Genomic DNA, 24,689 nt, shown 5'->3' on the forward strand with positions numbered 1-24,689 from the left:
TATAAAATGGAGCTTTTCCAAGCTAAGGAGGCAAGAAATGAGCCCGTTCCATTATAGTTAAGTAAATTACCCACTAGCAAGTGAGGATCAGGCAGGGGAATCTATCATCTCAGAAACGCAGGCAAATAAATACCTATAAAACAGGCAAATAAATAATTATGTTTTAGATTTTGTTCCATTTGACAGAAAAGAGCAGAAGATAGGGATAATAACTTTAGAGTGGTTTTGGATTGTTTTATAGCTTTCTCCATTAGTTTGTAGCAGATTTTGATTAGTAAAATAATGAGAATTACAAAATGTTTTTATGCTAAGTAGTTTCATTAAATAGCATTTCAGCCAGTGCTGTGAACACTGGAACAGTGAAAGCTTTTTTGTTTTTGTTTTTTTTTAATTAGAGGTTGTGATATATACTATTTATTTATTTATTTATCTATCTATCTATTTATTTATTTATTTGAAACTTTTAATCAAAGTTAAACATACAATATTTTTAAAAGTCAGCTAATTCAACAAAGATGATGACAAAAATGGCGACTTGCTGCCCCATCTATCCCTACCTGGATTTTTTCTCTACAGAGATAACCAGTTTGAACTACTTTGCTCTTTCTCATGGAATACACTGCTGTATTTCTAAACCATATATCCCTCCCTTCCCTCCATTTTAATACCTGTGAGATCTTTGAGTCTCACAAGTGATGGCATGTCATAGTTTAATTGATTTTTTTTTCATTCTAATTGTACATAGAATTATAGAGATTCTTTTAATTGGTGACATCTCAAATTTGATAATATACATTTCCTGATTTTATTGTTCAAATTTAGATATTATTTATTAATTTTATCTCTAATTACTATGAAAGTTGATTATTTAGATCTCTTACCAACTCCTTCCCACCCCTCCTCCCCAATAAGGCCACATGCACACAAAACTAACAACACACCCATATGTTTCCCCTTCTTTCTTTCCATAATTTTTTATTTTTCAATTACAGTTGACATTCAATATTATTTTATGTTAGTTTCAGATGTACAGCATAGTGACTAGACATTTACATAATTTACAAAGCAATCTCCCAATAAGTCTAGTATCCACTTGACACCATACATAGTTATTACAATATTATTGACTATGTTCCCTATGCTGTACTTTACATGCCCATGACTGTTTATAACTACCAATTTGTACTTCTTAATCCCTCACTTTTTTCACCCAGCCCCTTAACACCCCTCCCATCTAGCAACCATCAGTTCGTTGTATGTATCTATGAGCTGATTTCTGTTTTGTTTGTTTATTTTGTTCTTTAGAGGTCACGTATAAGTGGAATCATCTGGCATTTATCTTTCTCTGACTTATTTCACTTAGCGTGTACCCTCTAGGTCTGTCCATGTTGTTGCAAATGGTAAGAGCCCTTTTTTTTATGGCTGAGTAATATTCCATTGTATAAATGTATCACCTCTTCTTTATCCAATCATCTATTGATGGGTATTTAGGTTGCTTCTGTATTTTGGCTATTGTAAATAGTGCTTCAGTGAACATAGAAGTGCATATATCTTTTTGAATTGTGTTTTGTATTTTTTTGGAAGAATACCCAGCAGAGGAATTGCTGGGTCATAAGGTAGTTCTATTTTTAATTTTTTGAGGAACTTCCAAACTGTTTTCCATAGTGGCTATATCAATTTGCAATCCCACCAACAGTGTACGAACAGTTCACTTTTCTTCACATCCTCACCAAAACTTGTTATTTTTTGATTTGTTGATGATAGCCATTCTGATAGGTGTGAGGCAACGTCTCATGTGGTTTTAATTTACATTTCTCTGTTGATTAGTGACATTGAGCATCTTTTCATACATCTATTGGGCTATCTGTATGTCCTCTTTAAAATCTACTCACTCCTCTGCCTATTTTTCAATTGGATTGGTGTGTGTGTGTGTGTGTGCGTGTGCGTGTGTGTGTGCGTGTGTGTGTGTGTGTGTGTGTGTGTGTAGTGTGTGTAAGTTCTATGAGTTCTTTATAAATCTTGGCTATAAATCCCTTATTGGATGTTTATCTTCTCCTATTCAGTAGGTTGCCTTTTTGTTTAGTTGATAGTTCTCCTATTCAGTAGGTTGTCTTTTTGTTTAGTTGATAGTTCCCTTGGCTGTGCAAAAACATTTTTAGTTTGATGTAATACCATTTGTTTATTTTTTCTTTTGTTTCTCTTTTCCAAGGAGATATATCAGAAAAAAAAATATTACTAAGAGCAGTGTCAGAGAGTTTACAACCTTTGTTTTCTTCCAAGAGTCTTATGGTTTTGGGTCTTATGTTTAAGTCATTAATCTATTTTGAGTTTATTCTTGTAAATGGTGTAAGAAGGTGGTCTAGTTTCATTTTTTTACATATACCTATCCAGCTTTCCCAACACCATTTATTGAATAGACTGTCTTTATCTCGTATATTTTTCTATTATAATTTTATAATAATTTTTAGCTAATTTAATATATACATTATTTTTGCTGTGTAAGTATTCTTATTAGCTGAGCCATATAGTGTACTTTGGTTGCATTTCCTTTCATTTGTAATCTCTTTTTTCCTCCCCTCTATTTTAATAATTGCCTATTTTTTTTTCATTTGCTTAGTTTTTTGTGTAGTTATTACCAAGCCATCTCCAAACTCTGCTCAATGTTGATCTCCTCTTGGTATATCCAAACATATACACTGATAATGAAATCTCAATTTCATTTTTTAAGCTTTTTGATCATCTTCCTCAAGCTGGTTGGCTGTTCTCTGGATCTGCTTTTCAGGGTTATCCTGGCATTTTTCTTCACCATTCTTTTGAGAATTTCTCTTGCTTCTCTAGTGCATGGATCCCCTATTTCTTGGATTCTACATTTTCTTCTTCTTTGACTGTATCTTTTTTGTAGAATTCACCTCTAGGAGCTCCACAAGAAAAGCTTCATGAAAGACAAATTTTTTTGAAACTTTGCATGTCTGAAAATGTCTTTTTCCTCTGCTCATACTTGACTGTAAGTATGGCTAGGGACAAAATACTAGGTTAGGTATAATTTCTCTCAGAATTTTGAAAGCATTGCTCAACTGTCCTTCCCATTCAGAATGGTGGTTGGGAAAATTCGGTGCCATTCTGTTTCCTGAGCCTTCTGGAAGCTTTTAGGCTCATTTTTTTTCTTTTTGGTATTCTGAAAATTTCCAATTGCATGCCTTGGTGCAAAATATTTTGCTTATCAAACTGGATGCTCAATGGGCTTTTTTATTCTGGAAACATTTGTTTTTCCAATTCTTCAAAAATTCAAAAAAATTTTTTTGAATTATTTCTTTGATAATTTCTTTCTCTTTCATTTCTCTACTCTTTCCAAAACAACAAGTATTTAGATATAGGCCCTCCTAGACTCATCCTACACTTGCTTCTCCTACTTTCCATCTCTATTGATTTCTTTTTCTATTTTTTCAACTTTTTTTTAAATCAAAAAGCCTCAGTGTTAATCTTCCATCTGTTGATTTTTTGCTGGTCATGATATTTTTAATTTCTAAGAGTTCTTTTATATTCTCTGAATGTCCCTTTTTATAGCCTCCTGTTCTTATTTTATGGTTGTAATATCTTTCCTTAACTCCCCAAAGATTAATTGATTATTTTATTTTATTTTATTTTAATTTAATTTATTTTTTAGGCAAGGCAACCCTTGGTTGACCTCACCGATTACAAGGGCCTTGTCAGTTTACAATCCTTTATTTTTTTTTAAATTTTTTATGCCTACAGCACCTGATCTTCCTAAGTGGTCTCCCATCCAAGTACTAACCAGGCCCGACCCTGCTTAGCTTCCGAGATCAGACAGGATGGGGCTTGTTCAGGGTGGCATGGCCATAGACTAATCGATTATTTTAAACTTTCTTTTCCTGTTTTGTTTCTTCTGAACTTTTTTTTTCATTTTTATGTTTTGATCTCTTTTATGTTTCATTTTTATGTTTTGATCTCTTTTATGTTTCATTTTTATGTTTTGATCTCTTTTTTTTTCATTTTTATGTTTTGATTAGAGGCTTTCCTTGGCTCACTGGGTAGATTTTTTTTTAAAAAACAAATTGAAAGATTTTGACATGTAACATTATATAAAATGTCTGGTTAGATTTTAGAGCAAAGCATTAAGGAAACTCTGCATGCACAGATAGGGATCCTCAGGTTGGCGCATTTCATTGTAAGGTGATTGGTCCTTGCAGTTTCATTGGGAGAACTCCAATTTCAGTATTTGTGTTCTTTTGGATTGGTCTGTTTCCTTTGATTGGAATCTTTCATCCACTTCCTTTAATGATGAAACCTGGCTGTCAGCATTTGGGTCTTCTGCCTGTAGGAAGAGGAATAAAGAAGTTTATTCCTCTTGTTTTCAGTACAGTACCTTGTACTTAAGTCTAGCTTCCCTATAGTTTAACTTTTAACCCATTTCCCGTTTGTCTAGAGAATACTTGCCAGCGGCGCTTGCAGCTGCAGCATTTACCCCAAGATAACTCTCGGATTACAGTCCTAACTTTACCCCCAAAGTTTGCCGCAAAATATTTCACTTTTATTATTATTTTCAAATCGCTCTAGTATATCCATAATCTTTGGAAACAAGTGACATCATTCCATTTATAGCATTCTGTTTTTAGTAGTGGTATGTCCACTAATAAAATATAGTAATTCTCAATCTCCGAAAATGTCAAATCCTAAAAAACGTAGCATTCCTACGTGTGATGTTAACATTGTTCTTGAACAGTTGTTAGCCGAGGATTCATTTGATGAATCTGATTTCTGTTACATTAGGATTAGAGACAAGTTCTGTTTAGAAATAACTCCAAGAACAGTTTTTATATTTTATTTTCACATTAAAAACCAGTCAGATTTGCTTCAGCCTCAAAGAGCGTGTTTATGTAAAATAAAATTAATGCTAGCAGCCAGCTGCACTTTTTTTTTCTAAACCTATTCCATCTGTGTGGAGGGCCACTAGACCTGCACTGCCTTCCCTGAACTGAGAGAAATTATGCACAAACAATATTTTCACAATTCTTCATTTTCAAGTCATATCCTCTTAGTGAATCATATTCATGTTTGGTTCTATAAGCATCACACACAACTGGAAGAGTGAAGATGAGGATGATCTGGCTTCTTAATTTCCATGTGCTTCATCAACAAGACTTTCTGTGATATCACATTTTATAGATTTGTGTTTAATTGACAGAAGTGGCGTTAAAACATTTAAGTGTAGCTTTGAGAGGTTTCTGATGTAATGAAAGAAAATTAATATTTACTTCTAAAGTGAGAAAACTTAATGGAGAATTTTTTTTTCTAGTGATCACTAAATACTCTCATGCTGTCTAATATGTTTCCAATGTATTATAGCTTTTAATTTGGATGTTGCAGGAACTTGCGGAGTTTGAGTTGGCCTGGGTGAGCCAGTTCAGCAGGTGGCTGGCCCCGGCTTTACAGGGGCACATCTGTGAATATAATAACTCTTTTTGTAGGTCATTGTTCTTCAAACTATATCTAAACCTCCCACACCCCACCTGTGAAAGTAAACCTCTGAAAGCCGAAAACAGGAAGCAGTACTTTGTTATCATGAAAAATTGAAACTGATTATTTCAAAACACTTTATTCAACTTGGGTAGAAGATGATTTTTAGTTTCCATGGGAACAGAAATAAAATCAAGTGCAGTAACTTCTGTACTTTCAACATGTATGCCTGAACACCTTCTGCCAAACCCTGTAACAAATCCTTACTCTTACCAGATTTCAAATGTAGTAATTGTTACATGGAAAAGTGGATATCTAAGGTAGTCTTTTTTTTTTTTTTTTGGTTCTGATTTCCAGTTTCTAGGTCTAGCACATTTTAGAGAGGGAGACCTGATAGGTAGGAATAGGAAGGAGAATAGGTTGGGTAGATAGGATATCTTGACTAGAAAGTGCAAACTTGTGTTGTTATTTCAGATAGGAAAGATCTTAAATATTAAAATATATTCCTCGGGGAATTCTGATGTAAATATAAGAAAAATCAACATTTACTTAAATGTGGGTGAAACATTAGCTTTGTGCTGTATTTATATGCCTTTACCATTTCTAATTTTGGGGGGTCACTGTTACTGTCAGAGATGTGAGTTTAAAGGGTAAATCATTTGAGCAGCCCTATCTATCTGTGAAAATACCTTAGAAATAATTGATGCTTTCAATATTTTGTGGCTTATTTTCATGTGATTTCCATATTCCATCTTCTTTCCTCTTATCATTCATGAATCCTGAGTTAGCCTCAGTAACTGCATGCATATTCTCTAGAAAACCTGAATACTTCTGATTTCCCCTGAGCTGTCCCCACAAGGATATAGCCAGCGACAGTAGCTACCAGACCTTTTCTGTCTTGCCATATAAACCACCCATTTTCTCAGAATGTCTGTCACCAAATAAATAGTAAGATATCCACGTAGGCAAACTCAGGCAAAAGCGCCTGAAATGCCAACGCTGGTGTTACACCAGAATAATCTGGTGTAACTTTTCTAATATTAACAGCAAATTGCTTATTAATAATAATGTACTTTTAAAAGGTAAATGTCTCAAAAAGGGAAAAGACCTCCTAAAGCTTTCATAAAAACCTTTATATTTAAGGATACATATTATTTGTAATTATACATATATTCTGTAATATGTCTGTTAGCTGTACTTTGATGCTGTTGATGTCAGAGAGGGTGTGAGACTGGAATCATCTAGGTGACGTCTGCGCTCACTGTTGTACTATTATGTAATTCAGTTTAGTGAGTATATAGGATAGAGTGGAATGAATACCCTTCCTTGACTCCAGTGAAACATAAGAATTGTGCTTTTTTACAAAATATAGTATTGCACAATTACTCATAGACGTGAATTGCTCGTAAAATTTCAGGATGAATGTACTCTTTGGAGACACAATTTCTACCTGGAAATTGGTTTTGTTCAAATTTTTTAGTCACAAACTGACTAAAATTTGACATAAATGTCAGGGCAGAAAACTTTAAGCATAGGTAAAAATATCTTCCTGATTCACTGCCTTTGCAATGATGTGTTTCCTTTTTATACCGTGACTCTTACTGAACAGTGGCATGGTGATGTAATTAGAATAAATCTAGTAGCACTGTCTTTATGTCTAGACATCATTCTGTCAACAACCAATCCTATTTTCTCCCAGCTTTCAATAAAATTGATATTTCTTAAGATAAAAATACAATCTTCATTTAGAGGCATTATTTCAAGGCATTATTACAATTAGAAATTTTAACCAAAATGCTTTTTTGAAGTGGTATATTTGTGGCCATCCTGTTTTATGTGTGGTTTAGAGCCTTACCATGACAAGTGTTATCTGAGGATTAGCAAAGCCTGAGAACTATTAGAAATGCAGAGTTTCAGAACTGTTGACTCAGAATTTGCATTTAACAGAATCCCCAGATGATGGAGAAGCACTGCCTTAAAGGATACTAGGCTGGAAGGAGCTCTTTAAGGTGTATTGAGTTTGGGATATTGTTCTATACATTATCTTGGGAAAGTAGTTATTACAATCAAGTGATCAAAAAGAGTTCCTCTGTTAATTTTGGACAAGTCTATGGGATTTAGACAACTTTACCTAACTCTTTGAGTTTCTTTATCTGTGAATTCGGATAATAACAGTATTTACCTCAAATAATTGTTATGAGGTTAGTTTAAATATGATTATGCATGCGAGGTGTATAGGGCATAGTACCAAGTACCTGGAAAGTTTGCAATAGATATGAGCAGGCCATCATCATCTGTACTTTCCTGTGGCGCATGTTATGCTGGCTTTTATCTGTGGGAGGCACATTATATTTAAGACAACTATTGATATAGTACTGTGGTTAATATGGCTATGGACACGAAGATGAATAAGAAAGAGTCCTTTTCTCTAGGTACTTCCATAGAACCAAGGCTCATGTTTCATAACTGTGCACTGTGATTTGAGTGCACTAAAGGAATTTGACAGGTGTGATGAGGGCATAGCTGCCTGAGGGAGCGAGAAGGCTTGCAAGGTAAGGCGGGTCGGGTCTAATAGAGGGAAAAAAAGGGCATTCTGGGTAAAGTATAAAAAACAGAATGAATAATATAGTATGGAGCAGGGGCACTGGCCAAGGCTCTTTTCAGTTTCTTCCACAGAGGACACATCCTTTCCCTGCTTCTCCAGGTAGTACTGCTCTCTGAGAAGGGCTGGGTTTGGCCATCCTGCACTGCCACAACCAGCCAGCCCTTTCCTCTTTATGAGGAAGCCGACTTCCCCAGTCTGTGCTGAAGGGCTTCTTAAGGAAATAGGGGAGAGGAGAGAGAGGGAGAGAGAGGAAAGAGGAATATAAATATGAACGTGTGTAGTGGGGGAGGAGGGTGGTTGGTGAGGGAAGATAATGGTATGTGATTGAAGGGCTGCTGCAGCAAAATACCACAGACTGGTTGGCTTGAACGATGGAAATTTATCTTCTCATCGTCTGGAGGCTGGAAGTCTGAGATTAAGATGTCCTCAGAATGGGTGTTTTCTAAGATCTCTCTTCCTGGCTTATAAATGGTGTTTTCTCCCTATGTCTTCACGTAGTCTTTACTCTGTGTATGTCTGCGTCCTAATCTCTTTTTCTTATAAGGACATCACTCATATTGGATTAAGGCCCACTCTAATGACCTCATTTTTAATTTAATTATCTCTTTAAAGTCAGGTTTCACATTCTGAGGTACTTACTGAAAGTCAGGACTTCAACATATAAATTATGAGGGGACACAATTCAACTCCAAACAGTGAGGAAAAGGGGTTTGTCTTTGATTTGATGCTGTCTTATAGCATCAAAGAATAATATTCAGGGAACAGAGTCAGCTCTTAGAGTGCATATCTGAAAAGGATATGATTAGCAATTAGAAAGGAGAGAAGCAGAAACATGGACTCCAACTCAGCCCAGCCAGTCCCTCTGCCTCATTTGTCCATTAGTCGTATATTAGGGGTAGGGTTTACCAAGTGACTTATTAGGTTACCATGGTGACCGATTTATAAACAGCCAGGACCATTGTCTTTCAATTTGAAATCTTTATTTTATTTTTTTATGATGCAGGTAAAATATCACTCACTGGTCATATACTCCGTGGCAAGTTGCTTGACTTTCCTTCAGGCTCAGTTTCCTACTCTTTACGGTGGGGATCATCATGCCACCCTACCTCATAGGAAGATGTAGTTAGAAAATAGATATGAAAATACTTTTAGAAGCATAATATGCCACTTAAATGTCTGTTTAATTATTTAATTATTATACCCCTAACTGGCTGCTGCCAGCCTGCCGTTCCAGCTGAAGACAAAGTTCTGTGTTACCTAAATCCATATACTAATTTATGGAAGTTTGTTTGGTGTCTCTTTCTGGCACATTTGTATTACTTTTGAGCGTGGACAGCAGTTCAGAAACAAACAAAAGAAAGCTATTGGATGATCGATTTGTTGTGAAAAATGCATGCCAGGGAATTCAGAAGCCGAGAATAAAGAACTAAGACCAATGATAATTAGTAATCACATCATGTAGATCACACCTATCAATTTAGTGGACCAGAGGCTGAACATCAGCCAGCATTTTAACTGTGTTAACTGATAAGGGCAAGACAATTGCTAAGTGTTTCAATATTATTTTTTTGTTTGTTTACGTGAGATTTAAAAAGGGATACTGCTTTAAGTCGCCCAGTAGTTTACAATTTCATTAGTGTAAAAACTGTACCATAATATTTAATCAGGCAACCTCTCAACTTCTATTCAATGGCAAGAAAAATGGAGTGACAACAATAACAAACATATTTATATATATCTTGTTCAGTTTACACTTGTCTTTTATGTGTATGGTCTCATTTGGGCCTCACTGCAATCCTGTGAGGCCATTATTATCATCCAAAGGGAACTCTGAGACCTGGTGAGGTGAATTATCTGGCGTGAAGCTGTAGCATAACCGCTTCCTTTGCACCAGACCGCAGATGCCTCATCCTACGCAGTATAAATTTTGCATTGCCAGTCCACATCCCCATTGCAGAGAACATCAGGAGACACCAATCTTGCACAGGAATGCCCAGTGACCTTCCTCAGTTATGAACGCTCTTTCTTGGGATCATGTGAGAACTGGCTTCTCTGCAGGAAGGGGAGGCGAAGTCATGTGTGGGAGCTCTGCTTCCCCTGACTGCAGAAAGGACAGTGTGATTGGACCCTGGAAAAAAGTTTTCTTCTTCCTATTTTTCTTCCTTCTTCTTCACTCCCTCAAACTAAATTTGCAATGTGTTACTCTTACTTTTTCCTTTGGTACCCCTGCTCTTTTCTCCTCACATTCCCCAACTCCTCCCTTTTGGTTGCTGTATCTACTTTTCTCAATCTAAATTGTTAACATTATCAGAATTTTCATAAGGTTTTTTGAGGTGGGATTGGAACATGGGCTGCTATATACATGACGTTCCTTGCTCGATGAGCTAACACTAGTGTCCAGCCAGCTGTGACTGTCACCATTTCCCTGGGCAATCAGGCAGATTCAGCTAAATGGGCAGAGGCTGAGAACTACTTGGGGATTTTAAGGAAATTAAATAGTTGGAACTTTTTTGGGGGGGGAGGGAGAGTGGAAGCACTTTATTAAAATATAATGTAGTTATCTAATAGTATTTTTCTAGCACTTTCTATATTTCAATTCTAAGCAAGCTGCTATTCTCAGATTTCTTTGTTAGTTCATTCATTCAGCTTTCTCATTCATTCAGCACCGCCATCGACCTACTACCGAGAGTCACCAGATATTTTGTGAAGGGAAACTTTATATACCTGAGACAAGGGAGGTAGCTTCCTAAGAGTCAAACTGTGGAATAAAGCAGGGAAATAATCTGAAGTTTGTCGCTCAGTGAAGCAATGCATTCTGTGGGTGTCAGTAGACACAGAGAGGTGGCCAGCTAGCTGTACCTGGTGGTCAAGAGTTTGGGCATATAGCTTTCAAAAAAAAATTGAAATAAGATTCTCGTAACAGAATAAACTATTAACCATTTTAAAATATACAGTCTTGTGACATTTAGTACACTCACCATGTTGTGCAACGTTATCTCTGTCTAGTTCTACCTCTATCTCTATCATCACCCAAAAGGAAATCTCATTACCTATTCAGCTGTCACGCCCCATTCTCCCTTCTCCCTTCTCCCCTCTCCCTTCTCCCCAGGCCTTCCTGGCAACCACTAATCTGGCTTTTCATCTTTATAGATTTGCCTATCCTGAATGTTTCATATAAATGAAATCATATATGACTCTCCGTATCTGGTTTTGTGTATATAGCTCTTTAGCTCATGGCCTGACTGTCAGGACAGAGCTGTTCTAGCTGTGAGAGAAGCGTAGTCGTGCCTGTGGCCATTGAAGAATCTCATTTACTCGAGCCAATTCTCCTTCGTGAGAGTCCCACTGCTATGGCTGGATGTCAGTTCTGGGTTGTGTGAGGGGTACCAGAAGCCTCTTTGACAGGTTTTCTCTAGTAAGAGAAGGAGAGAAAGGGGTTGAGGAAGTGCGCCACTCACTCACTTTGCCTCTTGTATTTCTCTTTATTCTAAAGAACAGCTCCCTCCCACCGGCGACGCCCACCCTCTTATAGAACAGAGTGCTCTTTTTCTTCTTTGCAGGCCTTCACCATGGTATAGATTTTATCTGTGTGTGTGTGTGTATATGGGTGTAAGATCCAGTGTTCCTTCTGGGGTTGATTTGATTGATGTATACACTGGAAACATCTTTAATAATTTAATGCCTGCTTCAAAGGAGATTACACCAAAAAGCACATTGCTTTTCATTTATTCATTACAGATCTGTCATAGCAGCATTTTTTTTTTTTTTTGCTTCGAATCGTAGTGTTGTAATAATAATAAATTTTGTTCTACACTCAGGTTATTTTAAAGGATTATAAGCCTTTTAACTAATGTTACTGTCTTATTTAAATTGATCAAATTGATATTTCAGCACCATAATCTTGCATTTCTTAAAGCCGAGCTAATCAGATGTGGATTCATTTGAGGACTACTGAAATGGCTGTGCTGGGAAAGTCTAATAGAAATAATAGGATAAAAGCATAATCCTGTTTGTTAGTGGTGGTAGTGATAATAGCTAGCAAAGAGAACAGAACCTGAATTTAGGGCTGGGTGTCTCCTTCCCCTTAAAAAGAGATTAGGGGATTTACCATCCCTTTGCATTAAAAAGAGAAAAAGAAAGTATATGTGTTTGGGAATTGGGAGTGAAGAAAGTGGTAAAATGGGAAACACAAAACTAAAAACCAACACACAATCATTCTGTAGCTTTCAGGTATAAATCCAGATATCAAGAAAGTGAAAGAGACTTTTTCCCATTTAGACAGAAGATAGTCACCTTAACAGACTTTAGCAACCTCTTGTAATATATGCCCAGAATGACAAGGAACATATTTAGATTTCTAAATGATAACAGTAAATTTTGATTTTTTTCTGTTACTGTTACTAAATGTTTTTTATTAAGAAATGGTATATAACTTCTCTTTAAAACCAAACCGAAAGTTGCTATGAATAGGTAAGTTTGGGCAGAGTAAGAATTAAAATAAATTTAGGAGAGTGTTACATAATTATCAATTCTCAGAAATAATTTAAAAAGAAATCTCTTTTGTTTTTTTGTTTGTTTTGTTTTTATTTATGTACTGCTTCAGGTACTCTGCCTAACAATCTTTATAATGTTCCCTCCCTAAATCACACCAGAAGTCTTTAATACACTTCAAGAAATGTTTTGTTCTTAGGTCAGTAATTCTTTAAACAATAAAAGTAATGTTGCCTACGGCAGATGTTATATTTTCCGACTGTTGAAAGTATACTTGAGTGTGCTTGCAGTAGCGGCTAGGTGAACTATCAGTTTCTTGTGTGATTTGTTTAAGGGAGAATACCAGAACTTTGGGACAAGATTGCTTTAGAGTCAAATCCTAGTCCTGCTTGTTCACCCACGTGTGATGTTGGAAGTGTTGAATGATTTCTCATTTTCCTTATTTGTAAAATGGGCATAAGAAGAGTGCTTCATAGGGTTACTGTGAAGATTACACAAAATGATGAATCTATAAGCGCCGAGCATGATGTTTGTCATAGACAGGTGATGGATATACATCTTGTCTGTTCTTTTGACCTGCAAATACCGTTCATGCTGGGTTTGGGAAGTTTCAGTGACAAGATGTAGAAGATCTGTCGGCAGGCTGCCACATTCAACCTTGGATGTCTCTTTCCTGCCATGTGTTCTTATTGCTCCTCTCCTTATGCTCTATTATAACATGATGGTTACTGCACTGCTCTGAGCTCTTTGCTATCAGAGACAGTTGTGTTTGTCTCCCAAAATCTGGATTGCTGCTTAGCACAAACGAGTGCTCCAGGCAAATTCACTCAAGTCATGGTGACTGAGAACCCCCCCTGAACGTCTCGTAGGGTCCCCTTAATCCCTCAAAGACACTAGGAAAGGACCTGACTATCTCTGGGCTGTTGTGGCCTGTATAGAGTAGACCAAACCAAGTATGCTCTCAAAGGCTGTTTATTAGCCGGCGGCTGTCCTGTACAAAGGAGCAGCCCCGAAATGTCAAGATACAAGGTTTTTGAGTCCTAAATCCCATTCCTCATTCTGTCTTAAACACAAAGGTTCATCTTTCTCCTATTCACTACCTGTCAACCCACTGGTCAGGTGTGCAAGCGGGGAGTTCAGAAGCAGAAAGCTTGTTGTTAGAATGTTATGTTCCTATGGGTGATTGCCTATGTTCCCATGGGCAATAGCCAGTGCTCCCATGGGCGATGGCCAAACAGTAATTTTCAGCTTATATACAATTGATTATTTTTCATGCCACACAAGCAAGCAGGGTTACATAGGCTAAAATTGGCAGTTTGCGTATGAGCTCATTGTTACAGAATGTGGTTAGGGGTTCCAGAAACTAGGCCTAAGGTATAGACTTCCTTTTTCCAGTTTCAGGTTTTAAATATCCTTTAACCCTTTCACATTTCAGCAGGCTATCACATTCCCCACTGGTTTTCAGGCATATATCTTTGATTTCCTATAAACTGGGGAAAACTGAGATACCCCTGTTACTTGAGTAGATAATACCATTAATTTAACAGCCTGGACTCTCTGTTTAATATAATTTATAAGGCAATTCACTATACATGATCTAAACAGCAGTCCTAGAAAAGCCAATATTAAAGGTCCAGCAATAGATGACAATAATGTCATTAACCAAGGGGCTGCATTAAATAAACCTTCATACCATGACTGACCTTGTAGTAGTTTTTAGTCCCATTTAACCAATGTGGGTTGATGAGGATTGGCAGCTACACAAGCTGCAAGTAAAAATATTAAACCCAAGAAAGTCTTAATTTGAGGGGATCTCCAGTGGGCGTTGCTTTCCATCTCTGGTCAGGATCCGGAGGCTGGGCCGCTTTGAGTCGGGTGTGATGGATCCAATGCCATTGTCCAGTGACCTTAACCGCTGTGGGTGTGGTCAAGACGACAGGAACCGGGCCTTCCCATCAAGGCTCAAGAGCAGCAGGTTGCACTTTCTTTATCCAGACCCAGTCACCTGGGTGATAAGAGTGGGCCTGGAAGGAGAAGTTCTTATCTTCTCTGGCGGCCAACACCAGATGATTTATATCTCTTCGGGCTAATTGTAAAGCTTGCAAAGACTTAAGCAAGGACAGATTATGTACTTCTATTTCTTTTCTACTTCCTAGTTTGGGCATTAAAGGTTGTGGACGCCCAAACATAATTTCATAAGGCCTTATTCCTTTTACATAGGGGGTACATCTAGCACGGAGAAGTGCAAAGGGAAGGAGGCTTACCCAATTTTCGCCGGTTTCTAATTTATACTTAGTCAATGTTTCTTTTAAAGTCCTATTCATCCTTTCTACCTGGCCTGAACTCTGTGGTCTATAAACACAATGCAATTTCCATTCTATTCCTGGTAATTTTGCAATAATTTGACTAGTTACAGCGATAAACGCTGGGCCATTGTCGGACCCTAATGTTATGGGCAGGCCAAATCTCGGAACTATCTCTGATACTAATTTCTTAGCTACTACTTGTGCAGTTTCATGCTTAGTGGGATAGGCCTCAGTCCATCCAGAGTATGTGTCAATAAAAACTAATAGGTACTTAAATCCAAAAGTTCCAGGCGTAACTTCTGTAAAATCAAGCTCCCAGTGCTCTCCAGGTCTCTTTCCCCTGAGTGTCACTCCTTGTTCCGTGGAGGTCCTTCCTTGGTTTACTTGTGCACGTACTGCACACCTATTAGCCACGTCCTTGGCTAAACTTTTCAGTCCTGGAACATAATAATCCCTTTTCAATAGTTCAATTAACTTGGTTCCTCCTAGATAGGTGGACTGGTGTGTTAAGTCCACTAAGGTCTTTCCCAAAGCCTGAGGGAGGAGCGATCTTCCATCAGGGAGCATTCTCCATCCTTGTTTTCCCTCTTTTCCTCTCAGTCTTTCACTTAATTCCAAGTCGAACGGAGTATATTCAGGCCTTTCTTCAAAGGCCAGGGGAAGCTTTAAAGGCAAGATGTCTACGGGCCCCACTGGTTTTCTGGCAGCATCCTTTGCTATCTGATCCTCTGACATGTTAGTGGAGAGTCACCCACAGTGTTTCTCAGACTCGGCTCCTCATTCCAGCTCTCCCCCATCTGGAGTCCCCTCTGTCTTAGTGCCTTGTTGAGGAAGGCCCCCCCAACCTCCTGGTGCTGACTCCTTTTCTGCCCCCCAGAAGCCTTTGCTCCTCAGTGATCCATAAACATCATCTTTGGCCCAGGACATTTCCTCAGTTCTGTTTTTATAATGACAATGCCTACTCTCTTCTTTGCCAAACTCTCCTCTGCGCATCACTTCAAGTGTGTCTGCCTCAAGGCTTTGTCATGTTTGCTCTCTGTAGAGAGAGGACGGGACATGAGTGTGGAGATGGTGACATATTGTTTTCTCTTTTGGAAATTAGAGATCTTTTTCACCTTTATTCATTTAGGTCTTATATAGAAAAATTAGAAATCCTTACTAAGCACGGTGAGTTACATTTCATGAATCTCTTGTCTTTTAGCGCTGTCTGGCAGATCTGCTCCCCTCCCACCTTAGTTTGTGCCCACCTGGGCCAGACACTCCACTAAGCGTCAGTCAAGGACCCTGCAGTGCAGTTTCCTCTCTGCCATGGCGGTTAAGAGCATTGGTTCTGGAGTCACATGCTTAGTTCTAATGCTGGCTCTTCATTTATAAGTAGTGGGATCTTGGGCTAGATATTTGATCTCTCTGTACCTTAGTTTTTTCTCCTGTGAAATGGAAATAATACCAACCTCACAGGATTGTCGTGAGGATTAAATAAGAAGATATTTATGAAGAGTGGAATTCAGTAGGCACTCAGTAAAGGTTAACACATTATATACTGTAAAGTACTATGCAAATGTAAGGAAGTTTTTCTTGATGGAAATGTACTAATTATTATATTATTATAATGTGCAATGGAAAATCTCTGTTGCACTTCTTACTGTTATATATTATTCCTTTTGATCCATCAGAGGCCAGCAGAAATAATAGATGAGGAAGAAGATGGAGAGAAGGAAAGCAAGGGTACAGAAAAGAAAGAAGAGTTTACAGGTATGAACGGTGAAGTTGAAGAGGAAGGAGATGGGGAGATTACGGCTGCCTCTGAGCAAGCTGAGATGCCAGGTCACATGGAGGAGCAGGCAGGTCCTGCTCGTGTTAATGGAGGTACTGATGAAGAAAATGGCGAGGAACTGGATCAGGTCAACAATGAGCTTCAGGAAGCAGTGGATGAGGAAATAAAGTCTCCAGGAGCTGGCAGTGGACAAGAGGAGGTATTTCTATTGCTTTTGCTCACTTGTGTACATGCATGAATGTGCGTGTGTGTATGCATACACTTAAGGAATTATTCAAGCACTTAGGACTTGCACTGAAACTTCTTACAGTTGAGTAGGGAAAGATCCAATACCATTAACACTATATTATTTTAATCAGTTAAGAAGTACCGTTAACCACCTGACAGTCTGTATTTCTGTCCTTCTTGTCATCCATCCATCCATCCATCCATCCATCCATCTATCCATCCATTCATCCATCAATCTATCCATCCATCCATCTCCTACCTTATTCTACAAAAAATTTACAGAGGCTTCTAATAACATGTACAACAAAAGAGAGACGTATAAATAATAAGTAAGTTAAGACTGGGGAAGATACAACCCAGGAAAGAATATCGAGACCAGTGAAACCTAGACATGATATAAAGAACATTGTTTCTGTTATGGGTGACTTCTTTGTGCTCCATAAATATTAAAGTTCAGTTTATCTAATCTATTTTAAATGAGTTAATTGAATTAAGTGCTCAATATACTAGGCACTCAATAATATATATAGTTCTATTTTTTATACACTTAAGGTGAAGAAATATGTGTTGAAACCTTCTTCTCAACCTGTTTACCCACCACTGGCCCTGGGGCAGGATATTCTCAAGTCCTGGCATTCTTCCATAGCAGAGATAAAGTTCAATAAAATAGATTAAGTTAGATAGTGATGGACAGGCTCAAGCTGAATTTCATAGTGTAAGAGGTAGGTGTACTCCACAGCATTGTCACCATCTGCTTGTGCCCTTCTTTCCTGTCTATCAGCTCAGGGCCATCTCCCTCAAGGCTGCAACCTCTGACTTGGGTCTTGTACCCTGAAAGAGTGTTTTTTTTTTTTTTAATTATTTATTATTGACTCATCTGCTTATCTAACACAGGGAAACTAAGTTTAGTAATGGTAAAATGCAAAATGTTCTTGTGACCAGGTTTCAATAACCAGTCCAAAGTTATCTGTAATCTACTATATTGCTTATACAAAAAAATAATTCTTAACATCTGAATGAAAACACTCATATCTCTCATCTTTTCTCAGCATGAAGTAATCAAAGTCTTATTCTATAAGAAATTTCCCATGTGTAGTTCTATATAGTTATTAAAATTTAGCTAAAATTTATATTCTGAAGTTTGTACATTTAGCTACAGCTAATGTAGCTAAAATAATAATAAAAAAAAATTTGGTCCATTACACGATTCCCTTTACTTCCATAAGGAAACAAAACTAATTTCTCAAGGAAGGCAAAAGAAAAAATGTTTCTCGAGGGAAGCAAAATCTCTTGTCTAGGGACTCGTACAGGAAGCACAATCACATAGAGTGTCCTCAGTGTCATTTGTATGGCAACTGCAATGGCAAGTTTCATGAAGCTCTTTGTTATATATCGCTCTTCGATGAATATTTACAGCATAAAATCAAAGTCTAAATCAAAGTATAAATTCTATGTGGTATCCAGGTAGTAAAATTCAAGTGTGCATTTTTTCCAATCGCCTAGCTTCATTCAATGTTATAACCTAAATAGGTTTTACAGAAGTAAATAGATTACTTGTCCTTCTATTCCATAAATTTAACTTTAAAAAATAGGCTTTTTATAGAAATTAGGCATCAGTCAGGATAAAGGTCACATCATTTGAAGTATGCATGTTAATAGTATGTATTGAGGGTAAATCTAAATTCTTGGGAGCCAAATGAACAAGTGCATGATACGTGACTAGTTAGGAATTTTAAGGACTAAACACATGCCTAAGACAGAGCAGTTACCCAAAAGAGGTTTAATCTTATTTGACCCATCGCTCTTATAATGATAATATATATATTTTTCATACTCTCTAAAGTATTAATATAGGTATACGTTTAGCATATCAATTATATGAAAAATCAGATTTATATAAATTATAAATTATGCATTAATAATAAACTTTTTCAAAAAGATTCTTTGTATATAAAATGACTAAACATTCCGTTTACCATGTAACATTTTGTTCCGTGTAGCAGTTCTTAGGCAAAGAATATGATTGTTGGAAAACAGCAGGAAATATATGACAAATACTCAATAATCAATTAATATTTATTGAGATGATACTATATTCAAGATACTATTTGAGACACTTCATAAAATAACAATGTGAAATAAGGGATAGTTTCAGTAGCCCTATTTTCTTTTTTAGAGCATGAATCGTGGCGTGTAGGGGAGGAGGTAATTCTGTTTTCCCCACACTGGTGGCTGTTGTGGGGGCTGTGGAGCCTCTAGGATTCTATGAAGCCAAATTTAAGAACCAGCTAATTCTAATCTCACCCCTTAGTTTTCAGTCTATTAGAGAAAAACAAATTTTAAATGAGACAATATCATTAATGACATATGAGAAGTCCAAGAAACAGGAACAAAGGATGCTGTTGGAGAAATGCTGCCTCTGTGTTTTCATTTTCTGTCCTGCTCTTATCTACTTGATATTTGATGCTACTCGGTACTATATTTGTAAAGAATTTGTGATTTCTGGTAGAAAACTAACAGCAGAGCAGCTGGTATGGAGCTGAACTAATGTGATATAAAGGTAGAATTGCTACATCTTTCTCTTCCCTTTTCTCTGAAAATGCTAAAATGAAAAGTACAAATATGCTGTTGAAAAGAAAAGCTCACAGGAAATAAAAACATCGAGAAAACTAAAGCCTGTAGCACAAGAAATGAATCTGTGCCCCTGAAGCACATAGTGGATTATGGCCCAGAAAGTGCTCTGTACAAGTAGTGTTGAGACTGGTATGTCCACTGGGTGATAATAGACTGAAAAACAAAGAAACCCAAGGAACTGTCCTCAGTTGAATGTTTATATGGTTAAATGGAATATTGAGTAATTTTTTTTCTTTGTAAGTTTTATTACCTTTGTAACTAAAGAGCTAAATATCTTTATTTTGATCTCTTTTCCTCCAGGCTGACTTAGACCCTCAAAGACCACCAAGGCCAGAAGTAAAAATCACTAGTCCACAAGAAAATGATGACAACGAACAAAGCAAGGACAGTGCTGTCGTAGCATAGATGATTTTTAAAAAGAGAGATATTGATTATAAGAAAAATGAAGGGTTATAATACTTGAATAATAAGTATAGTTATCGCTAAACATAATGTGACAATATGGTTGAATACTACCTACTGAATTATAAAATTAGAGGCCTAAAGGAAAGACTGGATAACTTTGAATAGCTACTAAAGGAGAATGACTTCTTAATATAGGATATATTTTTAAAAGTCATTTAGAAAAATAAGAAGGATAGAGGGTAATGTACACTGGAAGACAATTGGGCACTTGTTTTTGTAAAGGATGAAAAAGAATAAGATTACTCCTATCGTATACTTTCTTATAAATTTAGAGGCGAGATTATTAGATGGCAGCTTATGCTAGAGCACTTATCTAGAAAAGCGTAAAATTTTAAAGAAATAATAGGAAAGCATGTACTATTTTTTTAAAAACAATAAACTCTTGAGAATAAACAAATTACAGTTTAGTTTCAGAGATAATTTGGGGATGGCAATGGATTGAAATGTTTCCATGACATGTTGATATTCCTTTCTTTCTTCTTCTTCGACTAAAATCCACCTTAAAAAAAAATTAAAAAGAATGTAACATATTTATTTTGAAAGGAGGAATTATTTATTCAGTGTATTAGTGATTAATATTGTCATGTTTCTCCCTTAAGTGCTTCAAGTTTTTATACTTGTGGCTTTCATGACACACACTCAGGAAGGAATTATGAAGGAACATCTCATTATATTACTGAGCCTTGGCTGGATGGTTTGCAAATTCTGGTATCCGATGGATTTTCACTGATCTGGTCTACCTTTACCAACGACATCCCTCTCTTCTCCCTGTTATTACATTAGGAAACTCAATATTTGGGTAGTCTAAAGATTGAATTCTCTCCAAACAATTTTTTTACAAAAAAAAAAGAGTGTAATAGCAAAGAAAAAATAGGCTTATGAATAATTTGTCACTGCTCAATTTCACTTGCTTTTTGCTTTATTCTATTTGGACTGCCTTGTCATGTTTTGTCTTTAAGTATATCAGCAGATATTTATTTTCAAGCTGGAATGTTTAGACTCTCAAGCATATTCTTTTTTATATAATTAGAAGTTATCTGATAGAAATTGTTGGAAAAAAGTTTAAAAATTGTCATAATGAAACCAGTTCTCAATTACAGTTTTGTGGACTGATTAAATTAACTCAAAATTGCCTTGTTAGGTATATATGGGGAAAAACATAATTGTATTAGTTTTTTTAATTCTCAGAAGATGATGTAGTTCTTAAGTATAGAAAAAATATATTTTTCTCATATTACATAATATTTTTGTTAATTATATAGAAATTATAAATTTGAAATTTAAACTGCTAGTGCTTTCATAGAATTCGTTATTAATCATAAGTTTAAAATATTATTTCCCCTCCAGGTTTTATAACCAACCATTTGGAATCAGAGTAGTTATGTAAAGCACTTAATAACACTATAGAAAATGGACGTATTTTTCCTAGCAGCTATTTTAATATTTTCTACAAATAGGAAGTATAAGCAGAGAGTATAATGTAACAGTATTGGAAAGAGATAATGATATAACAATATATTAATCTGGGAGGATGAATTATAAATGGTATACTATGTTTTTAGTATAAAATTTAGATTGTGATGTCTACTAGTAGGCTTGGTTTTCAGATGGGACAGTATAAAGCACCATGGACTATTAGCAACAATCTTGTGTTGCTAGGGAAATAAGATTATCTGGTTTTTAATGTTAAATTCCCATGCTATTACTGGGCCTGGGGTTAATGATTTTAAATATTTATAAAAATAAGGGATTAAATATAAGAAATTATAACTAACGATCGAGATGATTCTTTTTCTTTAATGAGGAGCTTTTCCCCTCTCTTCTTTATTTTATTTTATTTTAATTCCGCCTCCCCCCCCCCACTTCTTTAATAAAGATATTCTGTCTCTCTTTTTTCTCCGGCTTTTTTCTTCATCTTAGGTTTTCAAGAACTTTTTAGGAGTTATCTTAATGAAACACAATGTTATTTTACATGAAAAACGAAGTTTGGTATTTTAAGTGTATTTCAAGAAGGCGATAGGGCCACAATAACTAGCAAAAATTTTGAAAAGTGCGGATGTGATACTTCTCTTATATATGCATATTTTACCACCTATTGACAAGATACACTTCTGATATAACTTGAGGGGATGAATAACAACTAATCACTTTAAAAAAAGAGAGAGAATGAAATATATTATCTAACTGAGGAAGAAATCATTTATAGAATGAAAATCATGGATTATTTTGGAAATGACTTTAACATACGTAATGAAACTTAATTCACCTCCCAAATGTAGACATTTTCTCCATGGGAAAAGTGGCCTCCATGGCACAGTAGCTCCACAAATAAAGTAAGACTGACAAATTTGAAACCATTTATGTGAGTGAGCAGAAGAGATCTTGGTTAGGTTTCAGGTATTTTATAGAGAGAGGGTGCTGTGAAAAACTCATGTAGCTTTTATGTGATACTCAAAAGAATGCTTTAAGATGTTAGTTCTTTGGGATAGAGTTCTTAGTTTTAATTTTATGGAACTCTTTTCTTAAACTTAACTTGGTTTTGTGATATTTGTAAATAAATGGCTTGTTAGTTGAATTGGAACCTTAGGAGTTTTGCAGAGCAAATGAAGATTTTAACTAAAGTCGTTTTCATGCTAAAGATGCTTTACCTGTCTTAGCTTCTGTTAAAATAGCTATTGAGAGTTCATGGACTTCTAATTATAAAACGCAATACTATGGCCATCAGATAACTTTTTACTCATTGTTTTTCTCTATGGTTGTAGGGTGACTATTTATTAAGACATTTTTGGTTATGTTTCGGGGGATTATGAGAATGCCAGACTCATAGGAAGAGTGTGGTACTCCACACCTCCTCCTTTATTCTGAGAGTGTTAGTTCCTGCGATCCTCTGTAAAGACAGAACTGTCCTACATACATGCAGCTTTAAGTCAGTCAGCTATCTCTGTAGCTCACGACTATGAAGCCATACTAGTTATGAAATTATTCATACTAACTCTTCCAGCTTATAGCACATAAACAATATCCTCAAAAATTTCACCAAATAACCTACCTTCTGCACAAAAGGTAAAGTGAATTCACCTAGGAAACCTTTGTGTATTTAAAATTGTGGCCACAGAACAGGAGGAGGTCTTCTTTACTTTATTTCATTAACTGACTCCTACAGAATTAGTTTTATATTTTCATTTTTTACTCAATAAGTAGCAAAAGCAAAATTTTTAAAAGGGGAATAATTGTTAAACAGAAAGCATCATATCTGAACTGTTGCCAATCTGAACAGAAATAGACTATATAGATATACACATAAACATAGCAAATATACAGATGCACTCACACACTTTAAAACATTGAAAGGCCTCCTCAGGCACAACATTATTAATGGAATAAGCCTCTTTTTAGAGAAGTAATGCGAAAAAACACTTGGAGAGGAAATGTTAAGAAATGATGTATGTCATGGTGCTTTATGACTTAGTTCCCAAAGACTTTAAGAGATTTAAGATTCTTCTCAAGAAAGCTACCAGCGTTTTAATGAAAAAATTTTATTATAGGGAGGACTGATTTGATAGATGATAGATAGACAGATAGATAGATATCTTGTTTTCCTGAAGTAATGAGAGCATATAGTTCTTTAGTTCTTTGTCATCAATCTTAAGTACCATATACTTTAGGTGCAGAATATTTAATACCAGCCCAGACTGTGTCAGGTCATTACTGCTTGCGAATATGTGTGTGTAATTTACATGAATGTCTTTTATTCAGTTTGTAGAAACTTGGTACTAAACAGCCAGGTTCACTACAAATTGAATAAAAGACTAGCTTATTAGTCCACTAGTTTATCTAATGTTCAAGTTCAGTGCAGAAGAATTTTAACTTCCTTGTGTGAATGTAATGTCCTGGAATGGAACCATTTTTTTTTTTTTAAAGTTAATCCATCTTTCTAAGGTGATGAGCACATACTGTTCTTATTATTAAATATCATTTTTGTAAATACTACAAGATTTTTGCTTTTCAGAAAATATCCTGGTATGGAGATGGGTCTAATTTTTGTTCTTACCACATGAAAATTATGTATTTCCTACTATGAAGTAAATTGGCTGGAGAATGAAAGTGTGTTTCCACAAGTTGATAAGGAAAAAAAAATATTGTTTATGAAGAGGCATAATATCCTGTAGGATATGGAGAATTAGGAGAGAATTTTACAATGCCTGGATAACCATAATGCATTTTTAAAATCAAGAGGTAACTAATGGAGCTCCATTGACTTAAGCCAATAAGAATTTAATTTTAATCCATGAATGAGACCAAATTAATTCTCTATAGTTTTATCAGCTTAAATCATATAGTGTAATAGAGTGAGTTATTGTCACAAATGTAACAGTATATGGGAAGAGGGAGTGACTGTAGTCAATTTTAGAAGTTTGGAGAAAATCTATTTTGTCTTATTGCTTTAATATTATTCTTGTGCCTTATATCTTTACTATGTACAATGATAATATGTGATTATCAATGTTCTAAGTAAAGAATAAGTTGAGCTCATCATTTTTATATGATTTATGTTTAGAACTTCTCTTGGTAAGGAAAATTATTTGTGTTTTGATCAAATTATGAGCACTTAGGTTTTTACTTCTGTATCAGTGCTCACTCTAAAATATAAAAGTTTACTGTATCTTATAAGGAAATAGATCTGTGGTTTTATAATTAAAATGCATCTGAA

The 24,689-nt window shown here is 35.9% G+C and overlaps 1 protein-coding gene and 1 pseudogene across 4 annotated transcripts in view; one reads left to right on the forward strand and one right to left on the reverse strand.

The window, feature by feature from the left end:
• DCDC2 (doublecortin domain containing 2) overlaps positions 1–24,689 on the forward strand; it is a 156,999-nt gene that overhangs the window by 129,379 nt on the left and 2,931 nt on the right. For 3 of the 4 annotated variants that reach the window (XM_039874811.1, XM_039874810.1, XM_039874809.1), the window contains 2 exons: positions 16,551–16,850; positions 19,814–20,829. In XM_039874811.1, the coding sequence (XP_039730745.1) occupies positions 16,551–16,850; positions 19,814–19,918 (405 nt within the window). In that variant the 3' untranslated portion in view covers positions 19,919–20,829. Of the gene's footprint in view, positions 1–16,550; positions 16,851–19,813; positions 20,830–24,689 lie in introns of those variants that run through there. The other variant, XM_039874812.1, reaches the window with a different exon arrangement.
• Positions 3,745–3,863, reverse strand: LOC120612371 (uncharacterized; annotated as a pseudogene).

The sequence above is a fragment of the Pteropus medius genome, unplaced genomic scaffold (genome assembly GCF_902729225.1).
Source record: "Pteropus medius unplaced genomic scaffold, Ma_sr-lr_union100, whole genome shotgun sequence".
Taxonomy (NCBI): domain Eukaryota; kingdom Metazoa; phylum Chordata; class Mammalia; order Chiroptera; family Pteropodidae; genus Pteropus; species Pteropus medius.